This window comes from Haliotis rubra, unplaced genomic scaffold (assembly GCF_003918875.1).
Source record: "Haliotis rubra isolate DU_JTF1 unplaced genomic scaffold, ASM391887v1 Scf55, whole genome shotgun sequence".
Classification (NCBI taxonomy): Eukaryota; Metazoa; Mollusca; class Gastropoda; order Lepetellida; family Haliotidae; genus Haliotis; species Haliotis rubra.
In genome coordinates this window covers 2,046,520-2,066,730 of record NW_025767246.1, presented here as the reverse complement: position 1 = coordinate 2,066,730, position 20,211 = coordinate 2,046,520, and the positions used below count along the sequence as shown (strand labels likewise).

The 20,211-nt window shown below is 43.6% G+C and overlaps 1 protein-coding gene across 1 annotated transcript in view; it reads right to left on the bottom strand.

Annotated features, from left to right (window-relative positions):
• The window catches only part of LOC124253708 (mediator of DNA damage checkpoint protein 1-like), a 45,927-nt gene that overhangs the window by 2,035 nt on the left and 23,681 nt on the right, over window positions 1-20,211 (bottom strand). The window contains 14 exon segments of the mRNA XM_046687518.1: window positions 216-371; window positions 980-1,079; window positions 1,841-1,885; window positions 2,243-2,419; window positions 3,121-3,636; window positions 3,737-4,571; window positions 4,655-5,019; window positions 5,213-5,353; window positions 5,567-5,658; window positions 8,545-8,614; window positions 15,952-17,623; window positions 17,626-18,131; window positions 18,571-18,863; window positions 20,068-20,151. Of these exon segments, the coding sequence (XP_046543474.1) occupies window positions 216-371; window positions 980-1,079; window positions 1,841-1,885; window positions 2,243-2,419; window positions 3,121-3,636; window positions 3,737-4,571; window positions 4,655-5,019; window positions 5,213-5,353; window positions 5,567-5,658; window positions 8,545-8,614; window positions 15,952-17,623; window positions 17,626-18,131; window positions 18,571-18,863; window positions 20,068-20,151 (5,052 nt within the window).

Here is a 20,211-nt window from a genome sequence, read left to right as displayed (position 1 = left end):
TGACGACACGTCAGGTTAATGTGGTACAAAAACTCATGTAAAGCAGGTCTAAGATGTATACCCTCTGGAAAACATAGACATGGGAATGGTCCCAACAAACAAATATTGGATTCAAACTCAGAATTTTGGCACACCCAAAGGGCTGCAACTCTGGACAGCGAATTGAGGCACCTTCGACAGCTGGGCCACCTAGGCCTAATGAGTGAGTGTCTTACCTTTCATCTGTGGGGGCTCTGGCCTGACGGATTTTGTGACGTGTATTTTGTATCCCTGGAGCAAGTTTTCCTCTGCGGCTTTAGCCAAGGACTTCCTCAGAGAGAACTTGTACTGCTTCTCTGTCGCTGTGTCCGACACCAGGAACTTGGAGCAATCTGGTCAACACACAGGATCAGATATATAAATCACTTATTCATGACAATCAACCTTTGTGTTGTACAATATAACTTGGAGTTACCAAAAGGTTTACATTTAGTTTCATTTAGATCTATTTAATCGGCCTCTGGGAACCTGAGGTAGCTGGGCAGCCCACTGGTCCAGCTTTACTTTGATCCATTTAGTAGCCTCTTGTGACAACAGCGGTGGAGTAGCCTAGTGGTTAAAGCTTTCGCTTGTCACACAGAACACCCACATGAGTACAATATGTGAACCCCATTTCTGGTGCACCCGACCCAAATATTGCTAAAAGTGGAGTAAAACCAACAAAACACTCGCACAGACCGATCTCTGTCGCTCTATCTGTTCAATAGCACCATTTATTGAAAATATCTGACTGAATGGTACAACATAACTTGAAATTACCAAATGACTTATATGTATTTTCATTTAGATCTACTGAATTTGTCCCTTCAGATCTGAGGTAGCTGGGCACACCTTTGAACTGGCATTGATCCCAGCTTAATCCATTTAGCTGCCTCTTGTGACCAACAAGTACTTAGCACCTATCCTACACCAGAATCCCTATAATGTATTCCTCTCTCACCCAGGAATGTTCCGGCACTCTTGCTGCTGTTGAGCCAGTGAGGGGTGACGATGGGCACTCCACGAGCAACACCACCCAGGAACTTCACCGTCCGACGCACCTGACCAGACATACAATCAGTTGCAGGGATAGAAATTACACATGGCACTCATGATAAATTTAAGTATAGAGAATCATACCCTCGTGTCTTGTGATATCAATTATATCAACATGTAAAATTCAAGAACTGCTGAGCGTTGAGAACAAGTGTTGATATATTGTAAATCAAAAGACACAACAGTGAGATCCTCCTTATTATCGAAAATCATTCTCCCAGCTGTTACAGATTTTAAACAGTCATAAGAACGTCTTATGAGTGAGTTCTGTTTTACGCTGCTTTTAGCAATATTGCAGCAATATCACGGCAGGGGACATCAGAAATAGGCTTCATACTATGACCCATGTTGTCTGTCGGGTCTTTGGCCTGGTGGGTGCAGCGTCATTTAACCAATGGCTACCCCACCTCCCAACGACATGAGTGAAAGGTTAATCTGAAACATTGGCACACACATGATAGGTTATTGGATCAGCACTACTTTACATCTGAAACATTTACACACATGTAGTAGGTCCCTCAGATGACTTCACAATCTGAAACATTTTACACACATGTAGGTTCCTCAAATGACTTCACAATGGGAAACATTTACACACATGTAGTAGGTCCCTCAGATGACCGTGATGCTGCTGGATTTGCACACAGCTAGGTAAACCAGACTCACTTTACAATCTGAATCTCCCCACACATGTAGCAGGTTCCTCAGATGACTTCACAATCTGAAACATTTACACACATGCAGTAGGTCCCTCAGATGACTTCACAATCTGAAACATTTGGCTGTAGGTTCCTCCAGATTCCTTCACAATCTGAAACATTTACACACATGTAGGTTCCTCAGATGACTTCACAATCTGAAACATTTACACACGTTGGTTCCTCAGATGACTGCACAATCTGAAACATTTACACACATGTAGTAGGTCCCTCAGATGACTTCGCAATCTGAAACATTTACACACATGTAGTAGGTCCCTCAGACGACTTCACAATCTGAAACATTTACACACATGTAGTAGGTCCCTCAGATGACTTCACAATCTGAAACATTTACACACTTGTAGGTCCTCAGACGACTTCACAATCTGAAACATTCAATGTCAACCATAGCTTGACAGCATAATGTCAATGCTGAAAGTTTTTAATGTCTTAGTAGCTTTGCTTACCTTTTGACCCTGTTCATCAACCACGCCAGTAAAAAGGACTTGAGGTTTTGGCTCTGTGGACTTGCGACGCAGCGATGGTGACGACATCTCTTCCATCACCTGCTTCTGCTTACCCTGTGGTGGGGAGGAATCGGATGACCGTGACTTCTTGGCTGGGGTTGGAGCTGCCTCTTGTTCCTGCTCAGTGAATTTATCAACTCTTACATAACGCTGCTTATCGGTCAGCCATCTTGCAGGATTTAAGTACTTTGGCTTCAAGTTAACATTTATTTAACATTAGTCCTTGTACCACATATCTGTGTTTCAGATCAGTTCATTTTGTTTGTGACAGATTGTCATCAACAATTTCCTGAAATTATTTGCGCCAATAAGGATTGATACAGAAAAATGTCCGATTGATAAGAGTTTCAGTCGTGGAAACTGGCTCAGTGAAACCACTCTTGATACAACAGAGACCTCATTTTTAATGTTTTCTTCTGATTAAACTTTGCTGGGACTATCCATGAAACTGTCAGCTTTACAACTGTATAGCAGATGTTATAGCCGATGTTTTAGCTGACATTTTATCCTGACATGACCTTCACCTTGACCTACAGATCAGGGAACAAAAAAGTTTTTGACATTTTAGCAGAATAATCAGGCTCTAAGACACCTCATATATATCTCGCTTAGAATTGGTCTTCTGAAATATATACTTGTTGTATGAAGTAAAATATGGGATTGTTGGTGAGGCTCTGACTTAATACATGCCATCATATGCTAATTGTGTGAATCATGGGACAGTCTTGTAAAGACTTGATTACTTACACACAGACATCACATTGCTGGAATATCACTGTGTGCAGCATAAATACAAACACACAAACTCTTACACTGACCTGACTGGCATCGACTTTGCGTCCTTTCTTCCTCTTCACATCACTCTCAGGAGCCTGAGCATTAGCAGGAGCCTTGGAACGTCGACTTGTTCGTGATGCTTCACCATCTGTACTCTCAACAGAGCTGGGTGTACCCTGACTGCTGTCTGTTGGATCTTCCACTGAATTCTTGCCTCTACCAGCCGACAATGTTCTCCTGGTCACACCCTTCCTACCTTTCTTAGCACTAGACACTTCAGTTTCAACTTTCTCAACTGTTCCTTTAGCACTGTCTTCTTCCTTAGAACCAGGTGCTTCTTCTGCACTAGAAGAATCTTTTCCTCTTTTCCTTCTGGAAGGAAGCAGTTCTGGGACATCACTGTCGGGAGGTTCTATGCTGCCTTTAGCCCCTCTCCTGCCTCTCTTGGCAACAGGAAGGTCTACACTTTCTTCTGAAGCTCTTTTTCTAACAGATGTTCTTGTTTCTTGTTCAGTGTCATCAGATTTGGTTGGACTTTCTTCCAGTTCTATCAAACCCTTTTTTAGATGTCTTTGAAAGTGTCTTACTCTTTCCCTTAGGAACAGTTATCTCCCCTGATTGTCTGTCTGACCGTCTGCTTCTGCCACTATCACTGACACCTGAAATATTCAGATCCTGTGATTCATTAACTGCTGCATGTTTTGTTTGAGAAACACTTTTAGATGTAGACTCCAACTCTTCTGTTTGTTTTTTCCCACGACCAGCTCTTTTAGTCGACTTAGATTCATCAACAGAACTCTCAAGCGATGACTTAATGCTGTCTTCTGATCCAGCCCGAACCATGCGACTCTCAGTTTCACATTTCTCAGTAGATCGACCCCTTCTTGTGGAGTTCGGTTCAACTTGGCTGACAAGAGCTGCAGGTAGACTCTTCCGCCCAGAGGTATTTCTTTTCAACTCAGCAGGACCAGGTGGTGGAGGTTCTAGTGTCATCCTCGTCCTTCCTCTTCTCGTGCTTGTCGTCACATCAGATTCATTTGTCTCCTCTTTAACAGGATCCTCCTTCACTTCTTGAGACGTCTTCCTCCCTCTTCCCTTGCTACCCTTTTTACTTATATCTTCAGAGGATTTCTCCTCGACCTCAACACTTTCCTGTTCTTCTTTTACACTATCAGTTGTTTTTCCTGCCTCTGCAGCTGTGTGGCTGGTCTTCCCCTTGTTCTTCCTGCCACCAGCTGTCTTGCCAGGAACAACGGACACCTCGATGCTCCTTCGACTGCGTCCAGCTAATGGTGTCTCTTCTTTTGCTTCCACCACAACCTCCTTCCTTAGTCTCTTCGTAGTTTCCTCTTCCTTCTTTTCCACAACTTCTTTTCTTCCTCTCTTAGTAGTCTCCTCTTTCTTGTCCTCCAACACAACTTCCTTCCTTCCTCTCTTCAGAGTGTGATCTTCCTTTTTCTCCACCTCATCCTCTATCCTTCCTCTACCTCTCCTAACAGTCTCCACTTCCTTGCCCTCTACCACAACTTTTTTCTTCCTCTACCTCCTAACAGTCTCCACTTCCTTGCCCTCTACCACAACCTCCTTCCTCCCTCTCTTCGTCGTCTCCTCTTTCTTCTCCTCCAGCACCACAGCCTCCTTTCCTCTTCCTCTCCCAGCACGGTCTGCTCTTTCGTGTCCACTTCTGCACCATCTTCTGCAGCTGGTTCCTCCTTCACTGCGACCTGTTCTCTAGCACCTCTTCTCCTCCCTCTTCCTCGTCCGAGTCCGGTCTCCAATCTCTCCACGACCGCTACTCTGCCAGGGGTACTCCTCCTCCGACCACCATCACCACCTGCCACAGCAACATCAGCCAACGCAACATCCAGACTTCTCCTTCCTCTCCCACGGCCTCGAGCCAGACCAGTCACCTTCTTGGTCTTGTGCTCATTGTCAGCAACCTGAAAACAGACTCGACATCAATTTCAGACAACTATGTTCCTCTGTTAATGAGGGTCGAGAAGCAACTTCCAGAATGGTTCAGTTGTGGTTAGTGATCTTTTTAGTTAACACAACTGATTCCTTTCCTTCATTTTGGTTTACCTTGATGTCACATAACAACAGACTTGTTTCCTATGAGAGATAAAAACTTACCCCAGCAGCAAACGCAACTCGTTTTGGGGAGGGTGAGGGACTTCTCCTTGGACTGGCCAGGGCTGACTTGTGAGGGGAGCGCTTAGGCAAGGGGATCATGGGAGAAGGCACCTTCTCATGGGAGTGGCTGTCTGGGACCATCTGCATCACATACATCAATAGGCACATCGAAACTATGCATCGCACAAATAGTTCTGTCAAATCTACATTTCAGAATACATTAAACAATTGTACACCAAAAAGTAGTGCTATTGCACACTTTCTGCGAAGATGGTAAAAAGTGATTTGAATCTGTTAAATGTATTGAAGTCTTGTATCCAAAATAACATCTTGTTGTACAACTGAAGTACACACCTCCTCTGTGGAATCAAGTCCATACTGCTGTGTGGCTTCTGGTCCATCAGCACCATACAGCTGGGTAGGTTCAAGATCGGAAACATCCGTGCCTGCACAGAATAGGCATATCATATACACAGAATAGGTATATCATATATACAACAGGTACATCATATACATCAACAACAGGTACATCATATACACAGGGTACATCATATACACAACATGGTACATCATATACACACACATAACAGGTACATCATATACACAACATGGTACATCATATACACAAGGGTACATCATATACACAACATGGTACATCATATACACAACATGGTACATCATATACACAACAGGTACATCATATACACAGCATGGTACATCATATACACAACATGGTACATCATATACACAACAGGTACATCATACACAACAGGGTACATCATATACACAACAGGTACATCATATACACAACATGGTACATCATATACACAACATGGTACATCATATACACAACATGGTACATCATATACACAACAGGTACATCATATACACAACAGGTACATCATCATATACACATGGTACATCATATACACAACATCATATACACAACATGGTACATCATATACACAACAGGTACATCATATACACAACATGGTACATCATATACACAACATGGTACATCATATACACAACATGGTACATCATATACAACATGTACATCATATACACAACATGGTACATCATATACACAACATGGTACATCATATACACAACAGGTACATCATATATAGGTACAACAGGGTACATCATATACACAACAGGTACATCATATACACAACAGGGTACACACAACATGGTACATCATATACACAACAGGTACATCATATACACAACATGGTACATCATATACATATACACAACAACATGGTATACACAACATCATCATATACACAACATGGTACATCATATACACAACATGGTACATCATATACACAACAGGTACATCATATACACAAGGGTACATCATATACACAACATGGTACATCATATACACAACAGGTACATCACACAACATACACATACACAGGTACATCATATACATATACACGGGGTACATCATATACACAACATGGTACATCATATACACAACATGGTACATCATATACATATGGTACATCATATACACAGGGTACATCATATACACAACATGGTACATCATATACAACAGGTACACATCACAGGTACATATACACAACAGGTACATCATATACACAACATGGTACATCATATACACAACATGGTACATCATATACACAACATGGTACATCATATACACAACATGGTACATCATATACACAGGGTACATCATATACACAACAGGTACATCATATACACAACAAGGTACATCATATACACAACAGGTACATCATATACACAACAGGTACATCATATACACAACATGGTACATCATATACACAACATGGTACATCATATACACAACATGGTACATCATATACACAACATGGTACATCATATATACACATCATAACATGGTACATCATATACACAACATGGTACATCATACATCATATACACATGGTACATCATATACAGGGTACACATCATATACACAACATGGTACATCACAGGTACATCATATACACAACAGGGTACATCATATACACAACAGGTACATCATATACATCATATACACAACAGGGTACATATACACAGGGTACATCATATACACATGGTACATCATATACACAACAGGTACATCATATACACAACATGGTACATCATATACACAGGTACATCATATACACAACAGGTACATCATATACACAACAGGTACATCATATACACAGGGTACATCATATACAACAGGGTACATCATATACACAACAGGTACATCATACACACAACAGGTACATCATATACACAGGGTACATCATATACATCATATACACAACAGGTACATCATACACAACAGGTACATCATATACACAACAGGTACATCATATATACACAACAGGGTACATCATATACAACAGGGTACATCATATACACAACAGGTACATCATACACATACACAACAGGGTACATCATATACACAACAGGTACATATATAACAGGTACATCATATACACAGGGTACATCATATACAACAGGGTACATCATATACACAACATCATACATGTACATCATATACACACAGGTACCAACAGGTACAACATATACACAACAGGTACATCATATACACAGGGTACATCATATACACAAACAGGTACATCATATACACATATACACAGGGTACATCATATATGCACAGGGTACATATACACAGGGTACATCATATACACAACAGGGTACATCATATACACACATCATATCATAGGGTACACACACACAGGGTACATCATATACACAGGGTACATCATATACACAGGGTACATCATATACACAGGGTACATCACATACACAACAGGTACATCATATACACAACAGGTACATCATATACACAACATGGTACAAAAAACCAAAAAGAATATACAAGGCTCCCAAACAAAGTAAGATGTTTGATCCCAAAAGAGGGGTTTGCTTGTTACCATGCCTCAGTTTGACAACAGCTGAAAATTATTCAAGAAGGATTATATCCATGTAAATGTCACACATGGATTGAAAGGGTTTGTTTCTTTCTTTGTTGCTTACCACAGCACTCAGCAATATTCCAGCTATATGGCGACGGTCTTTAAATAATGGAGTCTGACCAGACAATCCAGTGATCAACAACATGAACATCGATCGACGCAACTGGGATACAATGACATGCGCCAACTGAGTCAGCGAGCCTGACCACCTGATCCCATTAGTCGTCTCTTACGACAAGCATGGGTTAATGAAGACCCGGATCTTCGTGGGTCAGATTGAAGGTAAAATATGATGAAACCCAGTTTAGCACACATCTATAGAGGTTAGGAGTTCCATCTTACCTTCTCCAGAGCTTGTGGTCCTTGTAGATTGCCTTCCTCTACTCCTGGGACTGGCTGCAGGGGATGGTTTCTGACAAGACATGGAACAAACACAGTGAGACTTGCAACAGTAAATCTTGAGAAATGTGTTGAAGGCAAAATTATTTCACTTGAGTGTCTGTGGCTGCTAGTACTTGTCTGAATTTACATACTAGTGCTAGACCACTGAGACACCCTGTCTCAGTTTAACTTGGATACGCAACCGGCCCGTCTTAGTTTTATCTCCTGAGACACCCTTCCTCAACATGGATACCCGACTCAGACAAATATACGGACTCTGAACTGGTCCGTCTTAGTTTTATCTCCTGAGACACCCTTCCTCAACATGGATACCCAACTCAGACAAATATACGGACTCTGAACTGGTCCGTCTTAGTTTTATCTCCTGAGACACCCTTCCTCAACATGGATACACAACTCAGACAAATATACGGACTCTGAACTGGCCTGTCTTAGTTTTATCTCCTGAGACACCCTTCCTCAACATGGATACCCAACTCAGACAAATATACGGACTCTGAACTGGTCCGTCTTAGTTTTATCTCCTGAGACACCCTTCCTCAACATGGATACCCAACTCAGACAATATCACGGACTCTGAACTGGTCCGTCTTAGTTTTATCTCCTGAGACACCCTTCCTCAACATGGATACACAACTCAGACAAATATACGGACTCTGAACTGGCCCGTCTTAGTTTTATCTCCTGAGAGTGAGACACCCTTCCTCAACATGGATACCCAACTCAGACAAATATACGGACTCTGAACTGGCCTGTCTTAGTTTTATCTCCTGAGACACCCTTCCTCAACATGGATACCCGACTCAGACAAATATACGGACTCTGAACTGGCCCGTCTTAGTTTTATCTCCTGAGACACCCTTCCTCAACATGGATACCCAACTCAGACAAATATACAGACTCTGAACTGGCCCCTGTCTTAGTTTTATCTCCTGAGACACCCTTCCTCAACATGGATACCCGACTCAGACAAATATACGGACTCTGAACTGGTCCGTCTTAGTTTTATCTCCTGAGACACCCTTCCTCAACATGGATACACAACTCAGACAATATACAGACTCTGAACTGGTCCATCTTAGTTTTATCTCCTGAGACACCCTTCCTCAACATGGATACACAACTCAGACAAATACACGGACTCTGAACTGGCCCGTCTTAGTTTTATCTCCTGAGACACACCTTCCTCAACATGGATACCCAACTCAGACAAATATACGGATGCTGAACTGGCCCGTCTTAGTTTATCTCCTGAGACACCCTTCCTCAACATGGATACCCGACTCAGACAAATATACGGACGCTGAACTGGCCCGCCTTAGTTTATCTCCTGAGACACCCTTCCTCAACATGGATAACAACTCTGACAAATATACAGACTCTGAACTGGCCCTCGTCTTAGTTTTATCTCCTGAGACACCCTTCCTCAACATGGATACCCAACTCAGACAAATATACGGACTCTGAACTGGTCCGTCTTAGTTTTATCTCCTGAGACACCCTTCCTCAACATGGATACACAACTCAGACAAATATACGGACTCTGAACTGGTCCATCTTAGTTTTATCTCCTGAGACACCCTTCCTCAACATGGATACACAACTCAGGCAAATATACACGGACTCTGAACTGGCCTGTCTTAGTTTTATCTCCTGAGAGTGAGACACCCTTCCTCAACATGGATACCCAACTCAGACAAATATATGGATGCTGACTCTGCAAATACAACTCTAACTGTCCTGCCTTGGTTTTATCTCCTGAGAGAGGAGACACCTTCCTCAACATGGATACCCAACTCAGACAAATATACGGATGCTGAACTGGCCCGTCTTAGTTTATCTCCTGAGACACCCTTCCTCAACATGGATACCCGACTCAGACAAATATACGGACGCTGAACTGGCCCGTCTTAGTTTTATCTCCTGAGACACCCTTCCTCAACATGGATACACAACTCAGACAAATATACAGACTCTGAACTGGCCCGTCTTAGTTTTATCTCCTGAGACACCCTTCCTCAACATGGATACCCAACTCAGACAAATATACACGGACTCTGAACTGGTCCGTCTTAGTTTTATCTCCTGAGACATCCTTCCTCAACATGGATACACAACTCAGACAATATACGGACTCTGAACTGGTCCATCTTAGTTTTATCTCCTGAGACACCCTTCCTCAACATGGATACACAACTCAGACAAATATACGGACTCTGAACTGGTCTGTCTTGGTTTTATCTCCTGAGAGTGAGACACCCCTTCCTCAACATGGATACCCAACTCAGACAAATATACGGATGCTGAACTGGCCCTGTCTTAGTTTTATCTCCTGAGACACCCTTCCTCAACATGGATACCCGACTCAGACAAATATACGGACGCTGAACTGGCCCGTCTTAGTTTATCTCCTGAGACACCCTTCCTCAACATGGATACACAACTCTGACAAATATACAGACTCTGAACTGGTCCCGTCTTAGTTTTATCTCCTGAGACACCCTTCCTCAACATGGATACCCGACTCAGACAAATATACGGACTCTGAACTGGTCCGTCTTAGTTTTATCTCCTGAGACATCCTTCCTCAACATGGAAACACAACTCAGACAATATATACGGACTCTGAACTGGTCCATCTTAGTTTTATCTCCTGAGACACCCTTCCTCAACATGGATACACAACTCAGGCAAATACACGGACTCTGAACTGGCCCGTCTTGGTTTTATCTCCTGAGAGTGAGACACCCTTCCTCAACATGGATACCCAACTCAGACAAATATACGGATGCTGAACTCAGGCAAATACACGGACTCTCTAACTGTCCTTAGTTTTTTATCTCCTGAGAGTGAGACACCCTTCCTCAACATGGATACCCAACTCAGACAAATATATACGGATGCTGAACTGGCCTGTCTTAGTTTATCTCCTGAGACACCCTTCCTCAACATGGATACCCGACTCAGACAAATATACGGACGCTGAACTGGCCCTGCCTTAGTTTATCTCCTGAGACACCCTTCCTCAACATGGATACACAACTCTGACAAATATACAGACTCTGAACTGGCCCGTCTTAGTTTTATCTCCTGAGACACCCTTCCTCAACATGGATACCCAACTCAGACAAATATACGGACTCTGAACTGGTCCGTCTTAGTTTTATCTCCTGAGACACCCTTCCTCAACATGGATACACAACTCAGACAAATATACGGACTCTGAACTGGCCCGTCTTAGTTTTATCTCCTGAGACACCCTTCCTCAACATGGATACCCAACTCAGACAAATATACGGACTCTGAACTGGCCCGTCTTAGTTTTATCTCCTGAGACATCCTTCCTCAACATGGATACACAACTCAGACAAATATACGGACTCTGAACTGGTCCATCTTAGTTTTATCTCCTGAGACACCCTTCCTCAACATGGATACACAACTCAGACAAATACACGGACTCTGAACTGGCCTTGTCTTGGTTTTATCTCCTGAGAGTGAGACACCCTTCCTCAACATGGATACCCAACTCAGACAAATATACGGATGCTGAACTGGCCCGTCTTAGTTTATCTCCTGAGACACCCTTCCTCAACATGGATACCCGACTCAGACAAATATACTGGACGCTGAACTGGCCCTGTCTTAGTTTATCTCCTGAGACACCCTTCCTCAACATGGATACACAACTCAGACAAATATACAGACTCTGAACTGGCCCGTCTTAGTTTTATCTCCTGAGACACCCTTCCTCAACATGGATACCCAACTCAGACAAATATACGGACTCTGAACTGGCCCGTCTTAGTTTTATCTCCTGAGACACCCTTCCTCAACATGGATACACAACTCAGACAAATATACGGACTCTGAACTGGCCTGTCTTAGTTTTATCTCCTGAGACACCCTTCCTCAACATGGATACCCAACTCAGACAAATATACGGACTCTGAACTGGTCCGTCTTAGTTTTATCTCCTGAGACACCCTTCCTCAACATGGATACACAACTCAGACAAATATACGGACTCTGAACTGGTCCGTCTTAGTTTTATCTCCTGAGACACCCTTCCTCAACATGGATACACAACTCAGACAAATATACGGACTCTGAACTGGCCTGTCTTAGTTTTATCTCCTGAGACACCCTTCCTCAACATGGATACCCAACTCAGACAAATATACGGACTCTGAACTGGCCTGTCTTAGTTTTATCTCCTGAGACACCCTTCCTCAACATGGATACCCAACTCAGACAAATATACGGACTCTGAACTGGCCCGTCTTAGTTTTTTATCTCCTGAGACACCCTTCCTCAACATGGATACACAACTCAGACAAATATACAGACTCTGAACTGGCCTGTCTTAGTTTTATCTCCTGAGACACCCTTCCTCAACATGGATACCCAACTCAGACAAATATACAGACTCTGAACTGGCCTGTCTTAGTTTTATCTCCTGAGACACCCTTCCTCAACATGGATACCCAACTCAGACAAATATACAGACTCTGAACTGGTCCGTCTTAGTTTTATCTCCTGAGACACCCTTCCTCAACATGGATACCCAACTCAGACAAATATACAGACTCTGAACTGGTCCTGTCTTAGTTTTATCTCCTGAGACACCCTTCCTCAACATGGATACCCAACTCAGACAAATATACGGACTCTGAACTGGTCCGTCTTAGTTTTATCTCCTGAGACACCCTTCCTCAACATGGATACCCAACTCAGACAAATATATACGGACTCTGAACTGGTCCATCTTAGTTTTTATCTCCTGAGACACCCTTCCTCAACATGGATACCCAACTCAGACAAATATACGGACTCTGAACTGTCCCGTCTTAGTTTTATCTCCTGAGACACCCTTCCTCAACATGGATACCCAACTCAGACAAATATACTGGGACTGCTGAACTGGCCCGTCTTAGTTTTATCTCCTGAGACACCCTTCCTCAACATGGATACCCAACTCAGACAAATATACGGACTCTGAACTGGCCTGTCTTAGTTTTATCTCCTGAGACACCCACCTTCCTCAACATGGATACCCAACTCAGACAAATATACGGACTCTGAACTGGCCTGTCTTAGTTTTATCTCCTGAGACACCCTTCCTCAACATGGATACCCAACTCAGACAAATATACGGACTCTGAACTGGCCTGTCTTAGTTTTATCTCCTGAGACACCCTTCCTCAACATGGATACACAACTCAGACAAATATACAGACTCTGAACTGGCCTGTCTTAGTTTTATCTCCTGAGACACCCTTCCTCAACATGGATACCCAACTCAGACAAATATACAGACTCTGAACTGGCCTGTCTTAGTTTTATCTCCTGAGACACCCTTCCTCAACATGGATACCCAACTCAGACAAATATACGGACTCTGAACTGGCCCGTCTTAGTTTTATCTCCTGAGACACCCTTCCTCAACATGGATACACAACTCAGACAATATAATGGACTCTGAACTGGTCCATCTCTTTTTTTATCTCCTGAGACACCCTTCCTCAACATGGATACACAACTCAGACAAATATACGGACTCTGAACTGGCCCGTCTTAGTTTTATCTCTCCTGAGACACCCTTCCTCAACATGGATACCCAACTCAGACAAATATACGGATGCTGAACTGGCCTGTCTTAGTTTTATCTCCTGAGACACCCTTCCTCAACATGGATACCCAACTCAGACAAATATAATGGACTCTGAACTGGCGTCTGCCTTAGTTTATCTCCTGAGACACCCTTCCTCAACATGGATACCCAACTCAGACAAATATACGGACTCTGAACTGGCCCGTCTTAGTTTTATCTCCTGAGACACCCTTCCTCAACATGGATACCCAACTCAGACAAATATATGGACTCTGAACTGGGCCTGTCTTAGTTTTATCTCCTGAGACACCCTTCCTCAACATGGATACCCAACTCAGACAAATATACAGACTCTGAACTGGTCCTGCTCTCTTAGTTTTATCTCCTGAGACACCCTTCCTCAACATGGATACCCAACTCAGACAAATATACGGACTCTGAACTGGCCCGTCTTAGTTTTATCTCCCCGAGACACCCTTCCTCAACATGGATACCCAACTCAGACAAATATACAGACTCTGAACTGGCCTGTCTTAGTTTTATCTCCTGAGACACCCTTCCTCAACATGGATACCCAACTCAGACAATATACAGACTCTGAACTGGTCCGTCTTAGTTTTATCTCCAGAGACACCCTTCCTCAACATGGATACCCAACTCAGGCAAATATACAGACTCTAACTGGTCCGAATTCTTACTCTTGGTTTTATCTTAGCACCACCTTATAATGTCTTTAGTTAAGAGGCAGCTCAGGATCAAATCACCAACCTACTGCTCTCTGGGCATAAACAGGTTATTTCCCCAAACATGGTACATGTATAACCATAACTACAAATGTTTGCTGGTACTTATGAAAACAGTAGTAGCCCTTTCCCCACCATTATATTGAAAAGTCCTTGAGTACTACCATGCACTTCAGTACAGAGTCTCTGAAACGTGCTGCAGTAACTGACAGTAAACGATCCAACCATCTTTTACAACCTCAAAGATGACCTTGACCTTTGACAGGGAACGTCACTAGATATGCTCAGTCAGACATGTAAAGATACTTGCAAATATACAGTTTCAAGGCTGTACATATAATACCTGAATGCTGACCTTGACCTTTTGGGCTCCCTGCATGAGCAAAGAGAATTCGCCAGGTCAATGTGGAATAAGTATGTCGTGGAGCACAAAGTGAGGTGAGGTGAGGTGAGGTGAAATTGGGTTTTACGTCGTGCTTGAGAATATTTCGTTTATATGACGACGTGCATGTGTGTGTATGTGTATGTGCGGCTGCTTGTACTAGCCCAGACTTAAGCTGGTTTTATAGTGCTAGCCCACTGAGATACCATGCCGCAGTGAAGCATGAATACCCCACTCAGACACATTATACTGACTTCCGAGCCGACCAGTCCTTGTTGTACCCATTAATGCCGAGCGCCAGGCAGGGACCAACAAGTACCATATTTTAACGTCTTTTGGTATGACGCGGTCGGGGATCGAACCCGCGACCTTCCGCTCTCCGGGCGGACGTTCTAACCACTACACCGTGGAGGCGGTCTGGAGCACAAAGTATTTAGATAGAATGGATAATTGAGGGTAGCTTAGAAACCCCCAAGGGCTTTGCAATGTATATATATAGATGTAATACTTACATACAGGGTGGAAATTCAATGAAACATAGTTAATTATGGAGTATATCTCCCATATGTTTTTACACACATATCTACATGATACACACTTCCTAGTACCTCAGTGTTTTTGCGTCTTACAGATGTCCTGGTCCCTCGGTCTTCCACCTCAGCCATGTTGATCACTTCCTCCACTGGCAAAGTCGAATCTTCAGAGTCAGAGTCATCACCCGCTGTACCACCAGGGATGGGTGCTGCAGTTGTATCAACATCATCAACAGGGACGGTTGCGTCCTGACCACTCTCTACAGGCACAGTAGCACCGTCAACATCGGCAGCTGGGAGAGTTGCGTCCTGACCAACATCGTCTACAGCCATGGTAGCATCTTCCACATCAGCAGCTGGGAGAGTGGCACCCTCACCAACATCGTCTACAGGCATAGTAGCATCTCCAGCATCCTTGCTTCTTCGTCCTCTCTTCACCCCTCCTCTCACACTGTGTGACTCTTTCTCAATGGCTTCTACAGTAGTCTTCTTCCCCCTGCCCCTTCCTCTACCTCTTCCTCTACCTCGTCTTGCAGGTTCAGGTTCCATCACAGCCATAGTGGCATCATCCACATCAACAGGAACAGTTGGAGCATCCTGATCAATAGAAGACTGGGCCTTCTTCCCACGACCTCTCTTCCTTGCAGGCATCTCTGCCTCTTCCTCTATGGCAACTGTAGCCTCAGTTTCTGTCATCTTTATATTGTCATGTCCAGATTTCTTCCCACGACCTCTCTTCCTTGCAGGCATCTCTGCCTCTTTCTCTATGGCAACTGTAGCCTCAGTTTCTGTCATCTTTATATTGTCATGTCCAGATTTCTTCCCACGACCTCTTTTCCGTGAAGGCATTTCCTCTTCCTCTATGGCAACTGTAGCATCTCCAAACACCTGCGTACTGTCGTCTGTGGGTTCGTCAAGATCCTGCTTCTCCTCCACCATCAAAGTAGCACAATCAAAGACCTGAGTTGCATCTGTATCTGCGTCCCTGTTGGTAGCATCCGATACCAACAGAGTTGCATCTTCAATACCAAACACCTGTGTAGCATCTTCCCCTGACTTGTCCTCAACTTCCGACACTGCCACAGTGGCTTCGTCAAACACCTGCGTAGCACCTTCCCCTGACTTGTCCTCAACTTCTGACACTGCAACAGTGGCCTCTTCAAACACCTGTGTGGCATCCTCACAGGTCACCACTGCATCGTTGTCAGACACCATCAGTGTAGCATCATCTGCCTTTGCTTGTTTGGATTTCCTCCCTCTGGGTGACCTGGAAGTAAGCTTACTCCCTCCACGGACTGCATCCTCGTCAAACACTTGAGTTGCATCTTCATTCAACACTTGTGTCTCATCATTATCTGGTAGTTTCTTGGACTTTTTCTGTTTAGGTGATGGTTCTGTAACAGCTAGAGTTGCATCATCACCAAACACTTGAGTCTCATCGCTTACCACTTGCGTAGCATCACTTTCTGGCTGTTTCTTGGACTTCTTCTTTTTAGGCGATGGTTCATTAATAGCTAGGGTTGCATCATCACCAAACACTTGAGTAGCCTCATTACATTTTTCATTGGACTTTTCCTGTTCAGAAGGTTCACAAATAGCTACAGTAGCATCATCTCCAAACACCTGTGTAGCATCCTCATTCTGATTCTTGTCCGTTTTCTTCTTTCTTCCAGTTTGGGGTGCTGCTACTTGCTCTTCTTCAAACACTTGAGTAGCATCCGCGTCCCCAGCTGGCTGTACTACCTCCTTTTCAACCCCAGATCCCTCGGAGACATCCGGTCCTCCTCCTCCATGTCACACGCCAGCGTCGACGTCATTAACAGATGACTCACATCTTCGTCCTCCTCCTCGTCCTCTTCCTCCTCCACCTCAAACACCTGCGTTGGAACCAATCCAGCATCGTCAGGATCCTGTGTTTCAACAGACTTCTCGTCCTGAACTACGAAGCTTTGAGTTGAGCCAGACCCGCCAGAGTTATCTTTCTTGGTTTCTTTGAGTTCCTCCTCCAAGTCGTACGCAACTGTCGGGTCACTGCCACGACCTCTCCTCGAAGACTTCTTGGGTTCCCCATCTGTGTCCATATCATATTCAACAGTGGCACCACTCCCAGGAGCCTTCGGAGGCTTTTTGGATTCTCCTATGTCTATGTCATAGGCAAGGGTTGGAGCACACACCTGTCCTGAAGATTTTGTTTTCCCTGACTTTCTTCCTTTCTTCAGTCTCTCCTTTTCAACATCCATTTCATAAGCCATCGTCTGAAACCCAGTAATGGGTACAATTATCTCAACAACAAAAAATACAGCACAATGAGCCACACAGTCATGAGCAAGTAAATTAACAGAATATATGAATTGAACACCATTGGCTAACAGGACGATATGGCAAAGAACAACAATTATGCTAATGCATGGGTTTTACTTTTTCCATTTTGTATATCCCACTTTCATAAATAGCTGATGATTTCCAAGTAAAAAACACTCTTTCTTTAAATTATTGATGAACATACGATTCTAATGACCATGAAGAGCAAACTGAATTCATGTAGGGATACAATCTGATTCACCAAACACACAATTCAAGTTATCATAACCGCCCTAGTTCTTATGCAGGCTAATGTTGTAACTGGGACTGACCTGTCGAAAAGAACTGTTGGTAAAAACGTTAATCTCAAAAAGCATTGGCACAGTCTGGTACCTTGTATACTGGCAAGTGATTGGCGAGTCCTAGAATGAGCAACACCGACCTTGACGTCTCGATCTCCATCCTCTTCTTCTTCTCCCATTCCTCATCATTTTGAAGCACTGCCTGTGTTGGAGCATTCAGGTCAATGATACACGACCCGTCTGAGTCTGACTCGCTGTCCTGCACCACGGCCAGTGTCGGGGCAAACAGGTCGACCTTGGGGTCCTCCTCAGTGTCGCTGTCCAACAACCCACACGCCTGGGTGGCAGCACACATCAGGTCCTTCTTGTCAGCAGGATCCTCATCTGTACACACAAACACACAATCTCCATAAAATCTGATGATCTTTTGCCAATACAACATAAATACTACAAAATCCCTCCACACCCACGGGGGTACATTTCTGCATATGTATGTGGGATGTCATTAGACAAAGTTATCCATGACTCTGTATTGAGAAATTTCAAGATTGTTTGGTGCAGATTTGGTTTCCAGTCTTCAAATAGTTCATCTTACCTGTATTGGAAGTTAGAAACAGTAACTGAGCTCATACTAGTAACCAATAGTGTATGGTTGACAAGTCACAACAATTAGACATGACCCACAATATTTACAAAACAGCCCACATAAATGAGGACAGGTGGCCATAGGCCCACTTTTGAGAATGCCAGGAATGAATACTGTTCCAGCCTTATTGCACCTCACCCAAACACACCCCATTCAAAATGAACCTTCCACAAGTATGCAGCATGCTCTGGGTTTTAACCCCCCACCCCTATCGCTTTCTTATTCTTATTGTTAGTTCCTCTGGGGTGTTCTTTACACTTGAATTTACACTGATTGGGTTTCCTTTGGTTGTGTTTGGGGGTGGGGGTGGGTGGGTGGGGGTGTGTGTGTGTGTTATGAGGCCTGTAACATGACTGACTGACTGACTGACTGAGTTTGGTTTTACGCCGCTTTTAGCAATATTCCAGCAACATCACGGGAGGGGACACCAGAAATGGGCTTTACACATTGTACCAATGTGGGGATTCGAACCCGGGTCTTCGGCGTGACGAGCCAACGCTTTAACCATTAGGCTAAACCCCCCCCCCCGTAACATGAAGGAAACATGTTCTAAATTCAGTTTCCACTCAGCATTGAGAACAATCAGCAGAAGTGCAATATGTGAGAAGGAATATATATGATCAACCAGCAGAAATATGTAACAGGAGCACTTTGCTCACACTTCTGTAGAAACACAAATTATCAATCTTTACAAAGAGCACCTACCCTCATGAAAAGTGAGGTACGAGGTAGACGGCAAGAGTTACCTGCTCTTGGCTGTAGGGGGCCCTGTAGGGGTGGTCTCACAAGACAAAAACGAGTTTTTTGTTTCGAAAATATTTTTTATTAGAATAATGTTACAACTGTCGTAGGATTTTAATATCGACATTTTAATGCTTATATGTACCCCAAGGTGGACTTCTTCTGAAAAAGAATGAATCAATCTTTACAAAGAGCACCTACCCTCTTCTCCGTCTGTGTCGGTGTGTGACATGAAGGCCTGGGTCGGCGCACCCAACAGATCCTGATTGCCTGATGTGTCTTTCTCTGAAAATATTCAGACATGGCTCATCTTGAGAAAACCAAACTGAATCATCACAAGGTTTA